Raw genomic sequence first — 22,923 nt, 5'->3', positions numbered from 1 at the left:
GCAGAAATGCCTTCTAGTGTGCCTGCTGCCTTGCCCCTGGGCCACTGACCTTGTCCTCCAGCCCGGACATTTGCCCACAAGAGGTCCCTCTTCCACTACACTTTCTTTCATAGGCAGGGCAAAGGAGAAAAGCAGCATGGTACATGGTACAAAGATCTTGACTAGTTGGTCAGATCTTTGAAATGAAAGCCAACCCTACGTACTGTCACGGATCAGCAACATACATATTTCTCTGTATCGGGTAAATGTACAAAAACTTGTAATCAGAAGTTTTCAATTGGAGTTGAGCACGGTGGTGGTTCTTGCCTTGTTCATGTCAGGAAGATCAAGGCTAGTCAGAATTACTCTCCTCCAAATTTTTTTAAACTCATAAATTTCTTACTATTCAATTACTTTTTTCTGAATTCCTTCCAAGTGGTTTGGAGAAATGGCAGTATTTGTCTTACTTTTAATGGTTATAAAGGGTTGAATATTTGTGGAACCTTGAATGTGGACATGCTTTGTATACACTGGCTCAGATTCCTCAAATAGTGCTCTACAGCCCTTTGTCAGATCCACAGCCAAGTTAGTACAACAGCAGATACAGGACTCAAATCACCTCTCCAGCTCGAAACTCCCTAAGAGCAACTTCATTTTCACGAAAACCCCATTTTAGCAAGTATCCACTAATACAAAGAGTCTAAGACTTGGCAGTACAGGTTAGGAAGAGACTCAAATAAGAGCACCTGCTGCTCTTACAGAAAACCTGGGTTCAATTCCCAGCACCAAATGGCAGCTCACAACTATCTCAACTCCAGTTGCAAGGTATCTGTTGCCCTTTTCTCTGTCCTCCACAGGCACCAGGAACACATATGATACACATCTAAACATGCAGGTAAAAGTTCATTAAAGTCTTGAAAAAAACAATCTTGGCAGTCTTCTTGTATTATCTTTGAGGGCAGTTCAATGTTTGATTTGCTTAAATAAGGGGATTTTCCAATTTTCTATGATCACTTCTTAATGTCATCTATTTCCTTCATAAATTAAATTATCCTGTTGGGTAATGGCCTTCCTCCCCCCTTAAACTGGCTAAACCAGATTCAGTTGCAGATTCAGCTACAGTGATTACCAGTAGATGGCCCTCGTGCTGACTTTTGTCCAAGTAGTCCAGCAACTCGAAGTCTTAGTGCTAAATATTTCAAACTCATGTGGGAATTTTGCTTAAGGCGGGATTGAAATCTGAAGATGTGTGGCGTGTATATCCAGTAATGTCAATGCTTCCAACCCTACTTTTAAACTTTTCACATTGAGCTAACAGGAGATGCAACCATCTACTTCCTGCACTAAGCCATAGAATATACTTCAAACGTTAACCTAATGGTCAGGGTGGAAAAGATGGTTTGAACTGGATATATAGGTCAGTTGCAACCCCTCTGGAGAGATCTGATCTTAGGTTGGGCAGTTCTAGGCCAGCCTGGGCCACAATAGACTTCCTCTCAGAAGAGATCCAATCTCAGCTTTGCTCTTCTAATTTGAGTGATTCTACTTAATTCTACCTAATTTAAAATTTCCAGCATTCCTATGTAGAGGGGCTAATTATTTCTACTCAGAAACACTTGCTTCAGCCAGTTACTCTGTGCTTCGGACATTCTTCTAAAAACATTTTCCTTGCTCAACACAATTTAGAACATTCTAGATTTATCTCCTTGTAAAAGGGAGACAGTGAGGACAGTAGACAAAAAGATCTCCAGAGTGTTTGATGCGAGTTCTAAGTTCCTTTCCAGATAAGACAATCCACGTTTCTGAAAAGCTTTATGTATGTGACTTAAAACCAGAGTTTTACTGAACATATTTTCAAGCTTACTCCAGTTTGTGAACAAGCTGGCCTAACTTGGATCCAGATATGAATTAATTTTAGAAGGCATAGAATGATCTTTAATTTCTAGCTGGGAATGGTAAGCTTTTTAAAATATGCTTATAGCCCTTCAGTTTGGTGGGCCAATAAATCCGCAGAATTAAGATACTACAGAGCAATGAACTGCCACCCAGTCCCTAATGCTTGGGTATAAAGTTTTGGGTTGTTTACCTTTACTTTTCAAATGGCTAAAAGAACTACTGGTTGAAACGTTACTACATTGAACACCTCCCAAAGGTAAAATCCAGGTCTTGGTAGTGTGTTTGGACCTAATGTTAGTGTGGGAAAATGCTTATTAGTAACTGGACTTGATCTTAAGTCTGTGATTTGTGTTTTCAGAAATATCAAGCCTTTGTTCATTCAGAAACTTGGCATAATTTGGCTAAAGCTTTCTGATCCAAATTCTAGTGTATTCCCAATAAAGCAAACCTCAAGCCATCTAGAGAACTTAAATATACCTAGAAAACAATCTAGCTTCTTCCTTGGGATGTAATACATCAGGATAATGCATTTTCAAAGGTCACAATTAGATGTTAGCAGAAGCATGTCTGAAGTGTTAATCATTACCCGTGAAACGTGGGGCTGTTTAATCATTCCCACTCATAATCAATGTCTAAAACCTCAGCACACAGGCCGAGTATCTCTGTACCTAACTTCCTCAAAATACCACTGTTACTAGAATATGACTGGAATTAAATGATCCTTGTCTACTAAAATTGATCAAACTTTCATCAGGTAAGAGATAGAAAACTAAATCAGGCTTTAAGTAGAGGCAAGACTTCAGTGTGGTTAGAGTTGGGTTGGCACATGCCTGATTGGGAAAGTATTATGTTGCTTCCAGTGCTTTTCAGTCATTAGAGTCTCAAGAGTCACACACAACCTAAAATGGCTTCAAGCAAACAGCCATTATGCTAATGACACTTAATAAGGGAAGCATTTCAGCAACCCAGTATCAAGAATACTCCGTATGTAATCTCAAGGTTAAAAAAATTTTTTAAAAAAGGGCTAGTTAACCTTCAATCTATCCTTTAAAAATTAATCACTCTTCATGTTTTAACAAAGTTCCTAAGACTTATCGAGAAAAAGCAAAAGAGTTGGTATAGGAAAACTATGCTTCTGTGATAGCTCAGAGGATAAGAGCACTGGCTGCTCTTCCAGAGGTCCTGAGTTCAATTCCAGCAACCACATAGTGGCTCATAACCATCTATGAGATCTGGTGCCCTCTTCTGACCTACAAGCATGCATACACACAGAAAGCTGTATACATAATACATAAAACTTCTTTTTCTTTAAAAGTGCTTCTGTGAAGCAAACTTCAGCCTTCAAGCATTCGCACATTCATGTTTCACCCTTTACTTTCTATCCTGTGGCAACTCCCTGTAAACCTGGCCAGAAAAAAAGGGACAAAGCTAGTCTAATCATGAGTTTGTTCTACTCCAGAACTGTGTCTAGAAACAGTAATGGGGACCCAATCCTAGAAGTGCATTTCTATACTGTTTTGTGTTTCATTGGGTCTTGTTGAAATTTGTCATCGACAACTGAAGACACCAGAGAGGAGGAAGGTTGACACTTTCTTCCATAACTTCTTGTTGAGTGGTATCCAAGCAGACTGGGAAGGCAAATTATTCATTACTGTTTGAATTTCACTTTGCTTTGGTTTTAGAAGTTTCCCTTAAGAAAAAAGAAACTTGTTAATAAGTCAAACCATAGAACAGGTAAAACTACTGAGACAAGTATCAATTATAAGTAAAATCCTAGGGCATTTTCTATTCAATCCCAGTATCTCAATGCAGAATACCTCCATACTGAGCTCGGCAATTCCTCTATTAACATTTTGATCAGACCACAAGATATGACTGATCATTTACCAAAAGTTATTGTTGTTACCTAGTCAAAGTCCTAAATCCACAAAGGAGTATGAGTCCCACTGCTTGTTTTCCTAATCACAACTTGCCTAGCATCATAGGTGAGAAGAAAACAAAGTCAGAAGGTAGAGGCCACTGAGCCATACCTCACCATACTAAAATCTATCAAAGTTCAAATCCTTTCTTTAGAATCATCTTTAACACCATATCCTATCACAAATAAAAGTTCTGTTACTCCTATATCTTAGATTTTTAAGACTAGTTTGTCATTTATTTTTACTCAAAACATCTATAATCACAAAACACAAGCTATCTTAACCCTTAAGTGACTTTTTTGAAGCATTCAGAAATGTAAACAAAAAAATCACAAATCCAAATCAGCAGTAATTATTAATACATGAACAAATGACAAATATCAAAGCCCTGTACCTATAAACCAAAGTAAACTCTGTGTGACTTCTCAAAATGCTATGATAATCACCACACAGAGCCTACTACAGTGCACACTGAAAATCTGTTAAAGTGAATTAGATCAGAACCTGACACAAATTGTATTCAAATGCTATAGAAGTTAACAGAAGCTTACTTATTTTACAATATGAGGTAAGGAGAAATGACACGTACAAAACTGGGGAGCAGCCAGACTGAAGCTGATTACAACTTCAGTAAAATGGACTGAGCTCTCCATGTTTACTGAGAGTAAAAAAAGGTAGGTAGATATGTCATCATTAGAGCAAGGTTTTTACTCAAGAGACAATATTTAAGGAGAGACAAATACTAACAATGAAAAAAATTACCAATTACCCACCATAAGTCAAGTCCCACCACACAAATTGCACCTTAACAGAGGTATCATCACTTCTTGAGCCATTTAACTTTTGCTAGTAAGGCTATGTGACTTGTTCAGAAACTTTAAACATACACACACCCCTGGAAGAAAGGAATGTCTACTTCTGACTACTTGTAACTGGTGGTCACATGGCTATATGAATTCAATTTGACTTGTATTTACTACAATAACTACCATGAGTATTTGTTCTTTTTTTAAATAATCAGATTAGCCTTGTGTTGTGCTGCACAGCTTTAATAAATGAGACCACTGTCCAATAAGGTATTATAGCTTCCTTCAATCCCTCCAATGACACTTTAACATTTAACATGGTAAAATAAAACATTCAGGGACTTAGTTGTAAATTTTTCTTCAATGTAATCTTCAATGTTTGCAAAAAAAATGTTAAGAGCATTATCTTAAACAGTTTTCTTCTAAAAATTATTTGTTACAGTACATATTTTATTCCATAATTCTGATAAAGAATCTGGTTATCTGGTAATTAAACAAGAGTTTGGGATGATTCTGTCCTTGGAAAAATCTTAATGGCAGGTGGTCACTCTAGGATTCCTGGATCACAAACACTCAAAAACATTGCCAGCACTGACCAAGTTTCTGGCTTGGGGTGTTTATTACTTCAGGTAGCAATATCCAAGTTTGAGACAAAAGAACATTTTCCACTAAACCTCATGGCAAACATTACAAAGTTTATGCAGAAGCCAGACTCACAGAAGCTTTATATAAGCTGGTGTCTTAAGTAACTCACCCTTGAAACAGGGACAAGTTTTCAAGTGATACCCAGTAAGTCCTTGCTCTAAAAATAAATGTTCCTGCTTTTCAGAGTTCCTATTCTTCAATAGGATGGAACTGAGCAGCGTAACAGTTTTTCAGTAAAAACCAACCACTCTTTTTAACAAACCAAAAATATAAAAGGAAACCCGTAAGAGACAAAGTTTTCACAGTTAAGAATAAATAAAAGTGCACTAAGTGTTCAAGTAGGTCACGTAGTTTAAAAACTACATGTGTCTCTTTGGCTTAGGTCATCTTTTAAAGGCTCTCCTCGGATCTCTGGCATTACTTATTGTGGTCCTGACTGTTTGATTACTAGGTTCTCCTGGTAGCTGTGGACTGATGGGTCCTGGGCCATTGCTTCTGCCATATTGAAGAGGATATCCCCTAGATTCAGGGCCAGTCTGAACACCATTTCCTAAGAACACACACACAAAAAAAAAAATCATCATTTTCAGAAATGGTCCATATTTGCTACAGAAATGCAATCATTAAAGTTCACCCACACACTATGACGCTGTCAAGTACCATGAAAAACAAGCACTTTTATTTTATAATGAAAAGATGTGAGCTCTGGGGCTCAACAAGTCTATTAACAAATACATTGGTACTGAATGACTAGAAAGAGGGAAAACAATGTGAGCATTAAGACTAAGAACAGGGTATAAAAACAAACACACCCCAAAAAATGAACTGCAGAGAAATATTTGAGTGCTCCTGTTCGGCTCTGTATTTAAGTACTGGTGTTTGACTCAAATGCAGTTAATGTTTCAATGTAATCAAGCTAGTGGCAGACACAATGGTTTTCCACAATGGGAACTGGTCAAATAAGCCTCCCGCTACCCTAATCAACTCCAATTACAGAAAGATAGATACATCTTAAAAGACATATCCTAAGTTATTCAAAGACAAAGAATTTTTAGAGCTCCAAGATCACTGGTCAGAGGTCTGAGGAAGACAGACTGCTCTTTTTAAAACAGCAGCTAACCAAGAGCATGTGCAATGTTAAGGTGCTCTCTGCTCCACAGCACCATGGCTGGATAGGTTTCTAGCAGTGTCCAAGACAACCAATAATTCTGCATGTATTATAAATAACCATTACAACAAAGACACTGGTAAAATAAGAAAAATAAAAGATCTCATCAGAGGGTCACCAAAATTAATCTAGTTATAATTAATATTTGTCATAATAGGTCCCAGTGTTTAAATAAGAATGTGCTAGGGTTGGGGATTTAGCTCAGTGGTAGAATGCTTGCCTACCAAGCGCAAGGCCCTGGGTTCGGTCCCCACCTCCGAAAAAAAGAAAAAAAAAAAAAAAGTATGTGTTTAATATACTAGCTGGACAAGTGTCTTCCACCTTCCCCCAAATCTTTTATTTGTGTGAACTTGTTTACTAGGAGTTCCTAAATTATGCATTGAGAGAATTTTCCCTTTACATTTCTCATAATTCCTATAATGTCTACATATCATCACAACTATGGAAATATCTTACCCACTGGCCCGAATATACTGGTGTTCATTTTATCCTTCTGTTCATTTTGTACCTAAAAGACAAAAGCAACATATTTATAAAATAATTTTTTTAAATATTAAGGGTTTTAAAAATGATTTTCAGCAATATTTAAAGGTTTGTCCAAATCCATTCAATGTTAAAGTATTTGGAAATCTTTCTCAAGTCTCTTATAGCTTTTATTATACTCAATACTGGTTGATATTTCCTTCAAGTCTGCAAAGTACTAAAAAGCATGTGTTAGAAATTGTATACAAACTCACAGAATGTAATGAAGGCTACTTTAAGGGTTGTTTTGTTTTGATAGAGTCCCATGTCCCTGCAGTAGCCTCACACCCGTATGTAGTCAGGATGACTTTGCACTTCCTATCCTACTTCCAGCCTCCTAAGGAACGGGACTTCAGACATGCCCCAGTGTTTGTCTTTCGCAGTACTTGTTGGCAGAGCCCAGGGCATCATGCATGCTAGACAAGCAGGCTATCAGTGCAGCTATATCCCCAGTTCTCAAGATTGTTTTATAATTCTTCTCATTATACTGTGGACATCAGAGGCTTACCCTACTGACAGAACTATGGTACACAGTCAACTTAACCCAACCCTAAAAATATACCATATTTTTGGATTAATTACCACTCTGTTCTGCTGTCCTCTATAATCTGGGTTTGGCTCACTGAAATTTGGCACTTCTGAATACACCATACAAAATCTGAAATAAAGGACAAGTTAAATGACTTCAACTTTTTTGTATAATCTCCTTAACTTACAAGAATAAAAACCTTAGGTGTCAAATATTACCTTAACAGTATCACGTTAACTAAGAACAATCATAGCTCTTCAATTCTAAAAAGAACTAGATCCAGTTTGGGAAAATCTTAAATTGACCCTGACAAAGAACAGCTATGAGGAAATGAGTAATTTCCTGTGGTTCTTTACCTAGCTGACCACCATTATTGCAGAATCTCTGTATTTATGACTATCTAGCCAGATCCTGCAATTGTGCCCCACAGACCTTCATAACACATGACTCTAAGGAGCATCATTCTGCATACGAACCTACACCAGTCCCAACAATCACCTTCCTGATGAAGTGGTAACTCAGATTCTGATGTTTAATCAGATTACACTTTTTCCCTTTCATATTAACCAAGACACAATTCATCCCTGGTATGAGTTTTCCTCTCTCTTTTTTAGTTCCATTTATGACTTCTCTTTTTAAATATACTCCAATCTAATGAGCACTAAGATATATCTAAGCATTAGCAACCAAAAAGAATGGACTAACAATTTGGCTCATTATGTATAACACACATACATTATGGATGAAACCCAGACAGCTAGGCTAACATGGAGACTAAAACACTCTTACACTCCCCACATGTTCCTGCAGGTCAGGATGCAGTCATTACCCACGTGGCACACACTAACTGTGGCTATATGTACTGTACATAGAATAGGACAAACAGAAGACTTCAACTTTCACTACTTAAAGTCCCTTTAACTCTAGTACAAATTCATCCATAGAGACAATGAAAACTATAGATCAAAACCCATGTCTAGATTCTATTTTAGTAAATCAAGAGAGACTGCTTCAAATGACACCTGAAAGACACATTTTTCTAAAGTTACAGACAGGGCCCCACTGGAGCTTGTCTAAACTCAGGTCTGCTGGGAAAAGTTCACCTTCTCAACCACAGGGAGCAGAACTGATAGTGTTTAAAACAGTTACCTACCTACGGCATAAAGCCAAGTCTTCACAGGCCAAATGAGTGGCTTACAGTTTATACTTACCAATTATTCTATAAACATTATTTGAAATTTAATTAAACAAAATGTACTTTAATACTTACTCTCCAATTTTTTGAAGTTCACCACCTCTTCCAGTATAAAGTGTCAGGCATCCTTTCCACATTGATGCATATCTAGAGGGAAAGTAAATTATGCTTTCAGTAGAATGTATAGTATTTTCTTTTATAGTTATTGACATGGTCAAGGAGGATATAAGTCATCTACTTCTGCAGACAGCAGTTCTCAAACTCCTCAAAGTTTGGCACAACTTTATAAAGGAGCTAAAAAAAGACCACTAATCTTCCTCTTGCCCTGCTGGCCTTCCCAAACTTTGCAAGTTTTAATATCAACATAATGAAACCAATTCTTTAGTGTGAACAATTTTAAATGTGAATGACATCATTAAATCTAAGGAAAATATAATCTAATCGAGTTAGCAGAATCAGACCAAAGTCTGGTTTTTTCAATGTATTTTTGTACAACTACCAAGGTAACTTCATGACTAAAAACATATTATGATTAGTAGTAGTATTGCAGTTCTCCCCATAACCCCCAAAAGAAGCAATTCTCTTTTGTGGAAAAAGCTATGAAAGTTAAGAAGATGTAATTTAATGTCACAATGACTCGGTGAGTAAGAATAAGATGCCTAAGTTCTGACTCTCACTTCCTGCTTTGATGACACTTTACCTCACTTCCTGAAAATGCTGTAAGGCCTGTAAGATAGTATCAAGGAGCTCCTGCCCAAAGACTGAGTACTTCTGAGATTCTCTTAGCCCAACAGCAATTGCCAACTATTTTTCTGATGGCTACCAATAAAGTTATCACAATTCTCTCAATCACAGAAGCTTCCATATTCTACTTTTAAGATTCTTTCCTGGACTTCTCTTAAGACCAACATTTGGTAAAAATTTCAAGTCTATGAAAAAAAGTACTCTATCTCCATAACCAATTAAATATTCTGAATGGATCAAAGATGCTCTCCTGCCACTTAGTGTTTTATTTTGGTTTTCATGAAACACTGATCTTGCTGAGTACATGTGACCACAGAAATGTTAAATTCAAGCTGGGACTGTAGGTCAGATGGCAGAATGTTTGCTTGGCATGCAGAAGGCCTTTTGTTCTTTCCCCAGGACGTTTCGGTACCCGCCTGGAATCCTACCACCTGGGGAAGTGGAGGCAGGAAAAAGCAGAAAATCAAGGTCATTCTCTTGGGCATCTTAAAGTTCAAAAAGAACCTGGAATACAGGAGACACTGTTTCCAAAATGAAGGCAAAATTAGGAGTTAAATTCCCCAGCTATTCAATTTATGTCCATACCACCTAAATGATGAGTACAAATAAGGTATTGACAGGATTTCATGGTACAAGGAAGGAGGTGGAAGACATTATACCTCATACATGGAGTGACTAAAAAGGAAATGTGTCCAAGTGGTGTGGCACAAAAAAACTGATTTGGCAGGCAGGTCTCTGTAGGTTCGAGGACAGATTAGTCTATAGAAATTGCTCCAGGACAACCGGGGCTATATAGAAAAACCCAGTCTCGAAGAAAGGGAAAAAAAAGGGGTAATGTGGTCTTTATCGGCCTCACTGATAAAGGCTCACAAACTTCTGTGGTATTTTCAAAAATAAAATTAACCTTTAAGATTGGATGGTAGGAGTTAATTCCCTACTTAAAACAAGGTAGCTGTGAAAGGTGAGCTGCCCAATGCTGTCCACTAAAACGGCTCACTTCTTGAAGTGGCCCATGGAAGAGCCCGGCAACTTCTGAACCCCGGAAGTCGGCCAACCCCACACCTACCCCAATTTATGCACACCTACCCTCTGGTCAATCGAATAATATCCCCTGTCTGTATGAGCCCTCCGATCTCATCCCACACAGAAATAGTGATGCTGCCCGTTCTATCAGCTACTTTGCAGGATCTCACTTCATGGCCGTCTTTGGTTTTGGTCACTCGTCCTGTGAAGATTTAAAAATCAAACAGGGGAGAAGGAAAGATGTGTTAGATAAGGAGTCCATTCGAGAGAGCTGTCTCACCCTCCTCCGGCATGCTACGTGACTGACTTCTGTCCCCGGGTAGGAGTCTCAGCTGGGAGCACGTGGGGTCGCGGGCGGGGAAGAAGTCCGAGCGCTCGAGGGTGTGGGGCGGGCTGCGGACCTCACTTACCTATCTCCAGGACAATAAAGACGACATTTAAGTTTTTCAGTCCGGCCTTAATGTCTTTTATAAAAAGAGGAGGGTCGTTGACCCCATGCATACTGAGAGGCAGGTGCGGCTAAGCTTCAGAGACCCGCTAAGCAAGGCTTCCCACCCTCCGAGGCCAGGGGCAGAGCCGGGGGCAACCTGAGGCAGGCCTGGCGACCAGAGTCGGGAAGCGGTTATTCAGGGGCCGGGGAAACCAGCCCTAGAGGCGCCAAGCCGAAAGGGGGAAAAAAAAAAAATGGAAGAGGGGAGTGGGGGTCCGGGGAGACTCTCACAAGTTCCAAAATCAAAAAAGCACCCCGAGACCGCTCCCAAGTGGGCGGCGAGCAAACGAGCGTGCAGACTGCCGCCTCCGCTAAGGGAAAAGGGAACAGGGGACGGCCCTGCCCGAGTCCCGCTTTCCCTCAAACACACGCACACGCGCGCGCCCCCTCAGTCCCAGGCTCCGGGAAGGTACGTGACAGCAAAACAGCAACGCTGTACACCAACCACGCAGCCCGCGTCCGAAACAGCAACCGGCGAATGCGCCCTCAGCTTTATTAAGACGCGCCCCGCCCCTTATGGCGTCACGCGACGTCACCACGCCCACTAGCACGCCTCTGGGGCGGAACCCAGAGCCAATGATCACGCAACCTCTCTAGCTCCTCCCCTGCTGTCAGCTCAAACCCCGCCCCCAGGCCGTCCAATGGGCTCTCGGCCACACCCTCTTTCCGCCGGTCGCGCAGGTTTCCGGGTTTCTGTAGAGCTGTGTCTTTTGCTGCTCGGAGGGAACTTAGGCTTCATTACCTAGTTCCTCAGGAGCCTTCAGTTCGGTCACCTTTGCCCTTTAGGATCAAGGAGGGAGAGAAAGATCGAACTGAAGGGGTCCGAGGCTCTCAAGAAAGAGTTTCCAAGTCGCAGGGAACTTGGCGATCAACTTCGTACTTGAGAGGTGTTTAAATTGGGATCCAGAAACACCACGTCGTCTTTTTAAAAGCAATTTGTAAACCTGTTCTCATGCTGATAATAACCATACACAGTTAAGTTCCACAGATAATTCATTTTTTCTTTAACCCTTTTCTTTAAATTTGGCTTTTATATAACTAAGATGAATTAATCATACACTGGTGACAAGGAACCTTAAAACAAAACCTGAAAGGGAGGGGTGTACGCTTTGCAACCAAACAAGCTGGAGCTGGTGCCTAATTGTGTGAACTTGAAAATAGTTGGTTAAGCTTCCTAGCCAGAATTTAATATTCTGAACAATAAAACTAAGATCCTTACCTCATAAGGGAAGAAATGGGGTCATAAATAAATTGCCCAAGTGCTGTAGCAAATAGATCCGTGATCAATATTTCATTTCATCAGTTTTCTATTGAAAATAATAACCTGTTATTTAATCTCGTGATGAGTGATAATTTTAACCCCATTTTACAAGTAATAGAACTCACTAGAGAATAACCAAACTGGGTTTCAATTTAGGCATTCTTGACTCTAGGAGGCTTCAACCAGAAATATTTTATGTTGAAGTAGTGTGATTGTCAGGCTCCAAAACAGACTGAAGAAGTAAAATGGAAAGAGCAGAGTATATTCTAGTATAATAGACAACCATATAAGCAAATGCTGTGGAAAATAGAGAACTTCTATATCAAAGCATGTGGGACTGGAGAGCTGGCTCAGGGGTTAAGAGCACTGACTGCTCTTCCAGAGGTCTCGAGTTCAAATCCCAGCAACCACATAGTGGCTCACAACCATCTGTAATAGGATCTAATACCCTCTTCTGTTGTGTCTGAAGACTCAATAAATAAATAAATTTTAAAAAAAGAAACATGCTTCTGTTTTCCTTTCAGGATAATATCCGCAAACAGCACAGACATATTGCTAGAAACATTTTTTAAAATAATCACATTATCGAGAATGTTTAAGTATTTGTAAGGAAGTAGTTGTGTGCATTAAATGTAAATTGGAACCTTTTTTAAAAGGTTTGATAATGAGCTCTTTAAAAGTTTAAGAATAGACATCAAGCCATGTTGAGAATATTTGAGCAGCCTGGAGGTGGAGCATACCTTTAGTCCCACCATTCCGGAGGCAACAGGCAACCGGTGAGTTCAAGGTCAGCATGGTCTACAACCTGAGCTACACAGAAACCCCACCTTGAAAAATCCAACAAAAAACGATAATAGAGCAAAGGGGTGGCCAGGGGTTTGGGGGTGGGGGGACTAGCCACTCCCTGAATTATCAACCATTTGCCCTCATAGAAAGGACTAAGAGGGATGCTCAGAATCATATACACATTTCTTAAAGAGGGCCAAACATCAGGAGCCCAGGCCCTGTGTAGGTAAGCCCCAGGTGGGTTCTCAGCGCTGACCAGCAGTGAGAGGAGACGTGGACAGACTCATGCCTCTGTCCCCAAACTGAAACTGATAACTGATCACAAACAAAAATTAGTTTTCTCTAACAGTTTCACTGGGGATACAAACCACTCTTAACGCCAGGCCATACAAAAACAACTCGATGACATTTTGGGAGGTTCTTTGGCTCATTTGTCCGGACTTTTTTTCACCTTACCAGTCATATATTATGGTTTCTGGTTTTGTACAATTTCTGCGTGTCTGAAAGAGTCACAGTGTCCATCTGTTTCTTGTCCTTTTTTCTTATGTTTTGTTTTTTCTTTGTTTTTATCTTATTACAATTTTTTTTAAGATTCCTGTTTTCTAACAGAGAGAGAGAGAGAGAGAGAGAGAGAGAGAGAGAGGGAGAGAGAGAGAGGGAGAGGGAGGGAGAGGGAGAGAGAGAGAATGAATTAGATGGGATGCAAGGATGGAAGGATCTGGAAGAAGTTGAGAAAGGGAAACCATAATCAGAATATATTGTATGAAAAGAATCTATGTTCAATAAAAAACACACTTGCATGCAAGAAAGAAAGAAAAAACAAAGAAAGAGCAGGCTCTATAAAAAGCAGAAGCTAGTGCCCGGGGCTGTCCCTGCCCTTCGGGGCCCTCCGGGCCCTCCCTCCCCCAAGGACAGACTCAGCTGATTCTCTCTCACTTCCTCCCCTAGCACTGAGCTCCCACAATGAAAATGGCACCGTTCTCACAAATCCAAAGGCAGCCTTGACAAACTGCAACAAGAACACACAATGGAGAGCCATAGGCTTCAGCTACGCCTAAGTCAGTTCCCAAAGATAATAGGTGATAAAAGAAAAGAAAAAAGCCTGGTCGCGATGCTACAGGTCCTTAAACCAGCACTAGAGGTAAAGGCAGATCAACTGCCAGCTGGTTCCTGCCCAGCCAAGGCCACAGAGTGAAGCCATCTCAAAGAAAATAAATAGATAGATAGATAAATAAATAAATAAATAAATAAATAAATAAATAAATAAATAGGGAGATATCAAGAACTTTCGATGGGACTGGAGAGATGATTACATGGTTAAGAGCATTGGCTGCTGGGTTGGGGATTTAGCTCAGCCGGAGAGCGCTTGCTTAAGGAGCGCAAGGCCCTGGGTCCCGTCCCCAGCTCCGGAAAAAAAGAAAAAAAAAGCATTGGCTGCTCTCCCAGAGCAGGTCCTAGGTTTGATTCTCAGCATACGCAAGGCAGGCAATACATATTTGTGATACACAAACATACGTGCTGACAAAATGCCCGTATTCATGAAAATTAAAAATAAAAAGATGAAACCTTGCCGTACTCGTCTAAGCACTCCCTGGAGTACCCGCAAGCATGCGTTTGACATCTACTACATATGAACGCCCCTCACAAGCACGTTCAGGAGCTCTCTCAATGATCTAGTTTTCATGGCATATATTATAAAGCTGAGATTTAAACCCTTATGCTCATCAAAAAATTTCCTTTAAAAAATATAAAACGTGTATATCTTTAGTTATCTAAATTTGCAAATTGACTTTTTGAAGGATTTGTAGTTTACAATAATCCCCAGTGCCTGGCTCGGGGTGGAGGGCAGTGACCTCTACTAGAGGATAATGAATTTTTAGTTTCTCTTGGAAAGAGACACATCCTTAAGTAGATTGATTCAAAACATATTGCTATGTAATAAGGAGGTAGGCAGTTTTGGTTTCTATGTTCTGAAAGGCTTGGTTTCAGAATATCCCACTTCTCAGTAGTTTTCTGAATTTGCTATTTATGGAAAAAAAGCAAAAATATATTGCCCAACAGAACTATCTGGAAACGAATAACATATTATTGGTTCAAGTATATATCATGATTTTCATACTTAAAGAATGTACAAAATGCTCCAAGTCACATGTCTAAAGAGCCTAAGTGGGGTAGAGCCTCCATGAGGTCAAAGTTTTACAGAACTCAAGAATTCTTAATCTGGATGTTTCCAAGTTGTTTACCTTTTTCCTAGTGACCCAAATAAAACTGAATGTACAAGCAAATACATAAAATAATGTAAAAACTCAACGGGGCAGGTCTCGGAGTGCTGCTGCTTAACAAGCCCCCTCCCCTACACCAAAGTATCAGTCTCTATCCTCACTCCAGACACAAGTTGACTGGGTCTTAGAACTGTCCTAAAATTTCATTTACAAGCTGGTTTGTTGGCAAAGGCCTGTAATCTCCAGCATTTGGGAAGCTTAGGCAGAAGGGTCACAAGTTCAAGGACAGCCTAAGCTGTATATCAACACTGACCCAAAAGAAAAAAAGCTCAAAAGTCACAAAATTCTGATTTACTACTTAATTTCTCTACAATAAAAAGTAGATATCCATCTCTTATTTGGGAGAACTGTGAAGTTCACATGCACATAGATATCCACAAATCACCCTGAAGAGTCAGTTCTCTGTATTAGAGTTCTCTAGAGAAACAGAATTGACATTAAAAGGGGAATTCATTAAAGTGCCTTATAGGCTGTGGTCTAGCTAGTTCACCAATGGCTCTCTCTCTCTCTCTCTCTCTCTCTCTCTCTCTCTCTCTCTCTCTCTCTCTCTCTCGTTTTTAAAGATTTATTTATTTATTTTGTATGAGTACACTGTAGCTGTCTTCAGACACACCAGAAGAGGGCATCGGATCCCATTATAGATGGTTGTGAGCCTCCATGTGGTTGCTGGGATTTGAACTCAAGACCTCTGGAAGAGCAGTCAGTGCTCCTAACCACTGAGCCATCTCTCCAGCCCAGCCAATGGCTGTCTCTTTAGCCAAGAATTAAGTAGGTCTTAGTCCATGAGACTGTGTAGGTCCTAAAGAAGTAGGGACTGAAAACCTTTTATTTTGTGAATGAAAAAATACATCTGGGCAGTGGTGGCCCACGACTTTAATCCCAGCACTCAGGAGGCAGAGGCAGGAAGGTCTCTGAATTCTAGGCCAGACTGATCTACAGAGTGAGTTCAGGATAGCCAGGGCTACACAGAGAAATGCGATTTCAAATATATATATATATATGCCACAAGACGTAAATAAGAATACCACCTAGAGTTACTAATGAATTCATAGGTTGATAATATTATGACAAAAATAAACAACTCACAATTGAACTTTCTCAAGTTGGGACAGATATCAGCCTTCAATGTGTTTATAAAGCAGCCCCAGGTAATGTCCATCAGTGTACACCAAAGTGTGACAAGCACAGCCAGATAAGAGATAGTGTTAGAACAAAAATGTTTTCTATTTCCCTACTAACTCCCTGGACCAGTGTCTCCTTATAGTAGTTACGTTGATGAACCAGAAGTGAAGCTATTGAGTATGGTTTAATCAGATTCCGTTTGGGGAATTTTGAAAATGCACTTCCTGATACACAGTATATACGTATTAAACAGGATTATTGACCTATTGATACTGAACTTATCTGTGTTAGAATTGATGTTGCACCTGAAAAGAAGGGTCCAAAAAAATCCTTGACTTCATGCAACTTACGTTCTAAAGGGGTGCCAGAACAAATTGATAGATAGTAATTAGAGATTCATGACTAGCAAGGTGAAAAATAAAGCCAGGATTCTGGAGGTATATCAGCAGAGTGCTCGGGATCCTGCAGGTGGGCCTGAAGGCTACAGGTAGGCTACAGAGTGCCCCGGATAACACTCATATAAAGAAGGGAGCAGACAGGGATATTGGGTTTTAGACAACAGGCACAGAGCAAGAACCATTTAAAACGGTCAAGCATCATTTTCGAGAAATATAGTCTTCTGAGGACAAAGCAGTGAATGAAGAGAGTCTAGAAGCTAAGAAGGAGGAAGGGAGCAAATCATATATGCAAGGTTTATACAGTCTTTAGATCTTACTGTGAGACAAGAATCCATTGAAGTATTTAGAGATATGGTCTGACTGCATTAACCTGACTGGAAACTGAGCCATCAGAAGGCTACGTTAACCCACAATAACCCAACCATGGCTCAGTGGGATCAGTGTGGATGACACAACCACCAATTACTGCTCTGTTGGAATAGAGTAAGGAAGAAGAATTAAATATAAATAAATAATTAATTTTATTTAAATATTTAATATAATTAAATATAACCCCCCCAATCTTGAGTCTAAACAAATATAAATATGGAGTTGTTGGGAGCAGTGGGGAAAGCTCCACGAGAAAAGTTTTTTAGGGGGTGGGGGGGAGTAAGGGGGCTATCTCAGACATCTAAGCACTGCAGTAGAAAGAACACTAAGTGAGCAGTGTAATGAAGGGCAGATGAGTCATGTTTCTTGGAAGGAGGAGTTGGTCATTGGTCTGCTCTAGATCAAATGAAATTGAACAGGTATATCACTGGGGTGAGGATCAATCAAGAAGTCATTGATGGCACTGACAAGAGCAGTTTCAATGAAGTTGGTGGAGAACAAAAGCGTGAATAGATTTAGTGGTGAAAAGAAGTCCAGGAATCTGGTACATCAAAATAGATATGTACACCTCTACCAGGGGACTTGCTGCAAGGGAGCAGAGGACAGGGTAAGCAGGGAACCATGGGATACATGAGACTTTTCAAATACTTTTACCACATTTGTTATTCAGTGAGTGTCAGGGGGAGACGAGTTATAAGAGACAACCTCTAAGTGTCAGCTCCCTCCTTGCACCATGTTGGTCTTGGAGAGATCACAGGCTCGGTGCCAAGTACCTGCAGCCACAGTGCTATCTCACTGGCCAAAGATTTCTGTTTTCTTTTTGTTTTATTGTATAAGTCCACTGTAGCTGTCTTCAGACACACCAGAAGAAGGCATCAGATCCAATTTCAGATGGTTGTGAGCCACCATGTGGTTACTGGGATTTGAACTCAGGACCTCTGGAAGAGCAGTCGGTGCTCTTAACCCCTGAGCCAGCTCTCCAGCTCCCTTGGAGCTGTAGTCTACCACTGAGCTGCAATCCCAGCTCTTCTACCTGGCTGTTTCTATTAGCATTAGTTATTGTGTCGGGCACATGCACCACAGAGAGCCTGAGGAAAGTCAGAGCACAGTGGTGGAATGTCGGGTCTTTTCTTTCACATTTATATGGGTTCCAGATTTTGAGCTCACATCATCGGGTTTGTGTGGCAATAGTTTTACCAACTGAGCCACGTCACTGATTGTTTATGTAGTTTTAGATGATAGAATTTTATGATACAGAAATGGGTCCACACATGCCTGACATGCAGAAAGCCTTGGCTTCAGTACCCTAGACTAAATACCACCCCCACCCCTACCCCCGTTACCATCCCCTAAGGCCACCACATTTTCCCGTGGGAAGGGAAAGAGCTATTTCAAGGCAAATGACTTATCTTTAAAGCACAAATGGTTAAAATTTAACGAGGAGAGTACATTTCAGCCACTGAATGCATCTTTGCAGATTTTAAAAGCAAGCTATGACTTTTAAAAACTGAATTGTAGTAAATAAGTGGGATATTAAAATCCATCATCCTCCTCCAGCCCCCCATGGCAATGCTACCCAGATTCATGAATGATGAGTAAGGAGTAGATCGGGCCTCATGTTATCCCTGAAAAAAATGAGTCACCAAGAGGCCAGAGAGTGTTTCAAGGTCAGAAAATGAGACAACAGAAGAAGGACCAGATCCTTCATTTCTTATCCATCTTTCCTGGGTCAGACCTACTGGTCCTCCTTCCTGAAGCTCTGAATCATTACTAAACACTATGTTCTTTTTGTTATTGTTGTTAGACAAGACTGTCACACTGTAAAAAGTCTAGCTAGCTTGGAGCTCACTATGTTGCCTGTACTGGCCTTGAACTCAAAGCAATCCTCCTGCCTCCGTCTCCTAAATTCTGGAGTTACAGGGATGGACCACCACACTGGATGTATTCTTCATTTAACTTAAGCTCAAAGATGTAAACTGAAGATTGTGGCTTCTCTTTCTGAATGAGTGAATCTAATTAAGCTGCTTCTTCGTCAACACATTCACTAGGGTTAATCTTTGGGTGTGAATTGACTGCATAAAAAGTGTTCATCCAAACCTAGTGGCTTAAAGACAGCAACTATGTACTTTCATGACGTCATCTAGGAGTGACAAACATTCATGTGCTCAAGTCACCTGATGGCTCATGTGAGCCTCAAGGGCCTAAGGAGACATCACTCACATATCTGACACCTGGTGTTGGCTCTAAAGAGCCACTCACATAGCCGGCGGCTGATGCCGGCTCTACACAGGAGCTTCTGTTATTCCCCACAGTGTCTCGTGTCCTCTGGAAAGCAATAACATGGTTTCAGAGGGCAGTAGACATTTCACTGTCTCTAAAGACATAGACTAGCAAAATGTACATTTGTTCCATTTTGTTGATCCAAGCCAATCACATGTCCAACCTAGATCTAAGGAAATGAGGAGATAACCTCGGCTTTTTTTTTTTTTTTCATTTTATCCCAAACTCTATGATAGAAAAGGCAATATCCCATGGGAGGTAAGACTCCTTAGAGAGCATTGCTATAATGCTTGGCTGTGACTGAGGCGTCCTACCATTCTACCTGTTATCTCCTATTTTGTCCACAAAATGGAATTCATGTACTATGGTTTGTACTGGGAGTCTACTCTGGGCTTCAAAAGTCAGGTGACATATTTGACCTTGGACTAGTTAAAATTGGAACTAACTGAAGTCAGAGAGGGAAGTGATAGATGTAAACAAATGTTTATTTCCAGCATTTGTCAAGGTATGGAGGTGAGAACTGACAAGGTGGCTCAGTGGCTAAACCCAGTCTTACAAAAGACCTGAGATTTCTTCCCAGCACTGTGTCAGATGGCTCATAACTTCCTGTAACTCCAATGCCAGGGGAATCTGATACTTCTGGGTTCCACAGACAACCACACATGTGCGCAAGCCCTACAAATACATGTACACTAATTCAAAACAAAAAATAAAAGTCAAAATAAAAGAACTGAGGAGGTTTCTGAAGGATTGGTCTTGTTGCCTCCCCTGCTCTATCAGCTAACCCCAAGTGGTTTTATGTTAAAAGTCAACTGATAAAGCTTCAAATACTACATTTTATCTCATTTGACAAGAAGAGAGAGAGGAAAAACAGGTGGAATGTGTTCCAGTCAGGGGTGATTTTTAGAACACACACCTGCCTCTCACACTGTATTGGTTTGTACTAAGTCCTAAATCCAAGGGGGCTTGGGGAGAGGCATGAGCCAAGTCAGAAATTGGTATGTGGATCCCTGAAGAAGAGCAGACATGGATGGAAACACAGCGGGGCAAGGAAAAAAAGAAGCATGGATCTGAGATAAAAGGTAGAGTCGGGAAAATCTAAGGTCAAAAGCCAGAGACTGTGGAGCGAGGCATTTGGGGAATGTCTGGTGAACAGGAAAGAATCCAGCAAAACCAGAATGGGGGAAGGGAGTGATACCAGACAAGGATGAAGAGTCCAACAGAAGCAGAGGTAAGTGTTCGTTCAATAAGGACCAGTGGTGTGCCGTGAAGGAGAAGACTAGAAGTAAGGGTGTGTTAGGGGTCCTCAAGTCCAGCTCAATGCTTTGCTGAAGGACTCTATGGACAATCTTCCACATAGCTCTGACAGTGACGCACGCAGAGTTGAATTACCAGGTGGAAAAGGCACATGGCAAAAAGTCTGGAGGAAGCTGTGTCCAAACTGTTCCTGCTGGAGTCACAAGTTACAACACAGGGTGTAAAATGCTGCCCCTCCAGGGAAGCACACTGCAGATTTGGTGCCTGGGGCTCTTACTGAGGGCTGAACTAATACTCTCTTCATGGTGCAATCTCAAGTCCCTGAATAGCAGAAGAAAGGTTTTGAATCTGAACTGCATTGTTTGAACAGTTGGACACTCATCATTTGTAGAATGGTGGAAACTCCCCTGGAACCTAAGCTCCCAGATGCCAGTCTGTGGCCAACCTTGCAAACAGATGTTTCTAGAATAGCAGCCTTGGGCCTACTGTTAACTGCCCTTTGTACACAAATCCACAGAGAGGGACTCACAGAATAGAGTGCAGTAGGAGGCAAGAGTCTAAGCAGATAGGAAACAGTCCCCATAGTTAGTATAGAAAAAGTAAATAGAAACCACAAGGCAAATAAACTGAGATGTAGAGCAAGGATCACATTAACTGCAGAATTAAGAGGGAATCACACTGAGTGCAAGGAAGGCTTAATTGGCACAGGAGAATGAGGTAACGACCATCATCGTACCTTTGAGTTACTAGAGCTGTTACTTAAATCTGGAGATGAATGGCCAATGTTCCAGTTCTACGGGAGGCCTGGTTGTTCCATTTAAATACACCCACATCTGCTTCCTCCTTATTCTTACACTACTGTAGCTAATTCTCATATCTCACGATTAGAGGCTCATCTACATTCCTTGAAACCCGAAATCACCAGTAGCATACCATGGGTGTCATTCACTGAAGATGTAGAAAACAATGTTGAGAAAAGTTAGTATGGTAATCAAGAGATCACTGGCCAATTAGATAAAGGACCAGGACCTGGAGTATTACATGCAACACTACTCTGAAACCATGTGCCAGCTACATCAAGCTACTCACAAAAATATTTAGATGAAAAACCCTTATACGTCTTAACTTGGCTACCGTAGTCTACTAAATCGACAGTCTTTGTGTGATCTTACCATCCTGTAGTCACCAGAAGGACTCTACTCAGCGAGAATATCATCTGCACTTCGTACGAAGCAACTCTGACTGTCTGTTTGGTCCAATGCTGCTCGTATTGTGTTATGATGATTTGTATAGTGCCCAGGGATGGCACTATTAGGAGGTGTGGCCTTGTTAGAGTAGGTTTGTCACTATGGGTATGGGCTGCCTGGTAGCAAGTATTCTACTGGCAGCCTTTGGATGAAGATGTAGAACTCTCAGCTCTGCCTGCACCATGCCTGCCTGGATGCTGCCATGTTCCCACCTGGATGATAATGGACTGAATCTCTGAACCTGTTAGCCAGCCCCAATTAAATAATGTCCTTAATAAGACTTGCCTTGGTTATGGTGTCTGTTCACAGCAGTAAAACCCTAAGACATTTGGATCCCCAAAACTGCATGAGAATCCACACATCCACACGTAAGCCACTGAGGGAACCCTGCCCCACCCCCCAGTTGGTTTTGATTGGTAAATAAAGTTGCTGGTGGCTAATAGCTGGGCAGAGAGACAGAGATGGGACATTTAAGATTCCTGGGTAAGGTACGAAGGAAGGAGGAAGGAGGAGGAAGAGGCAATGCTGGGAGAAGGTGGGGGCGAAGAGACACTGCACCTGATAAGATAGGTCAGAGAGCTTAGCCATCATGTGGGAGCCGGGGGGCCCCAAGAAGGCTGCCTGACGGTCCAGGGCAGCCAAGATGAAATATAGATTTTAGTAAGTAAGGACTAGGGAATAATGGAGGGGGTTGGATTAGCCACGTGGGGGTTAGGAAGTGGCCCAGACATTTTACTGATTAAGCCATATCAAAATATAAAGGCCGTGTGTGTGTGTGTGTGTGTGTCTGTCTGTCTGTCTGTGTCTGTCTCTGTGTGTGTGTGTGTGTGTGTGTGTGTCTCTCTGTGTGTGTGTGTGTGTGTGTGTGTGTGTCTGTGTGTGTGTGTGTGTGTGTGTGTGTGTGTGTGTGTCTGTCTGTCTGTGTGTGTGTGTGTGTGTCTGTGTGTGTGTCTGTGTGTCTGTCTGTGTCTGTCTCTCTGTGTGTGTGGTGTCTGTGTGTGTGTC

The 22,923-nt window shown here is 41.0% G+C and overlaps 1 protein-coding gene across 3 annotated transcripts; it reads right to left on the bottom strand.

Annotated features, from left to right (window-relative positions):
* Window positions 1-4,003: 4,003 nt before the first annotated feature.
* Window positions 4,004-11,430, bottom strand: Nabp1 (nucleic acid binding protein 1). Of its 3 annotated transcripts, none has more exons than XM_032901094.1 (6): window positions 11,362-11,430; window positions 10,490-10,628; window positions 8,735-8,806; window positions 7,518-7,593; window positions 6,870-6,921; window positions 4,004-5,795 (listed from the first exon to the last, which is right to left on the bottom strand). In XM_032901094.1, exons 3-6 carry the CDS (start codon window positions 8,794-8,796, stop codon window positions 5,629-5,631), a joined length of 357 nt encoding a protein of 118 aa, XP_032756985.1. In that variant the 5' UTR covers window positions 8,797-8,806; window positions 10,490-10,628; window positions 11,362-11,430; the 3' UTR covers window positions 4,004-5,628. The 3 variants fall into 3 exon arrangements, with proteins under 3 accessions (XP_032756985.1, XP_032756984.1, XP_032756983.1); XM_032901093.1 differs by having other exon boundaries at window positions 11,291-11,394; XM_032901092.1 differs by having other exon boundaries at window positions 10,837-11,382.
* Between the last annotated feature and the right edge of the window lie 11,493 nt (window positions 11,431-22,923).

The sequence above is a fragment of the Rattus rattus genome, chromosome 4 (genome assembly GCF_011064425.1).
Source record: "Rattus rattus isolate New Zealand chromosome 4, Rrattus_CSIRO_v1, whole genome shotgun sequence".
Taxonomy (NCBI): domain Eukaryota; kingdom Metazoa; phylum Chordata; class Mammalia; order Rodentia; family Muridae; genus Rattus; species Rattus rattus.
Note: the sequence above shows the minus strand (reverse complement) of the source record. Positions and strands in the feature narration are given on the sequence as shown.

What these genes read in the sequence shown, in the direction of transcription:
- Nabp1 (XM_032901092.1), bottom strand. Translation starts at nt 10,927, where the DNA reads ATGCATGGGGTCAACGACCCTCCTCTTTTTATAAAAGACATTAAGGCC. An exon ending in CTTTATTGTCCTGGAGATAG is followed by an intron (nt 10,629 to 10,836) that starts GTAAGTGAGGTC and finishes AAATCTTCACAG; the next exon opens with GACGAGTGACCAAAACCAAA. An exon ending in GAACTTCAAAAAATTGGAGA is followed by an intron (nt 7,594 to 8,734) that starts GTAAGTATTAAA and finishes CCTTTATTTCAG; the next exon opens with ATTTTGTATGGTGTATTCAG.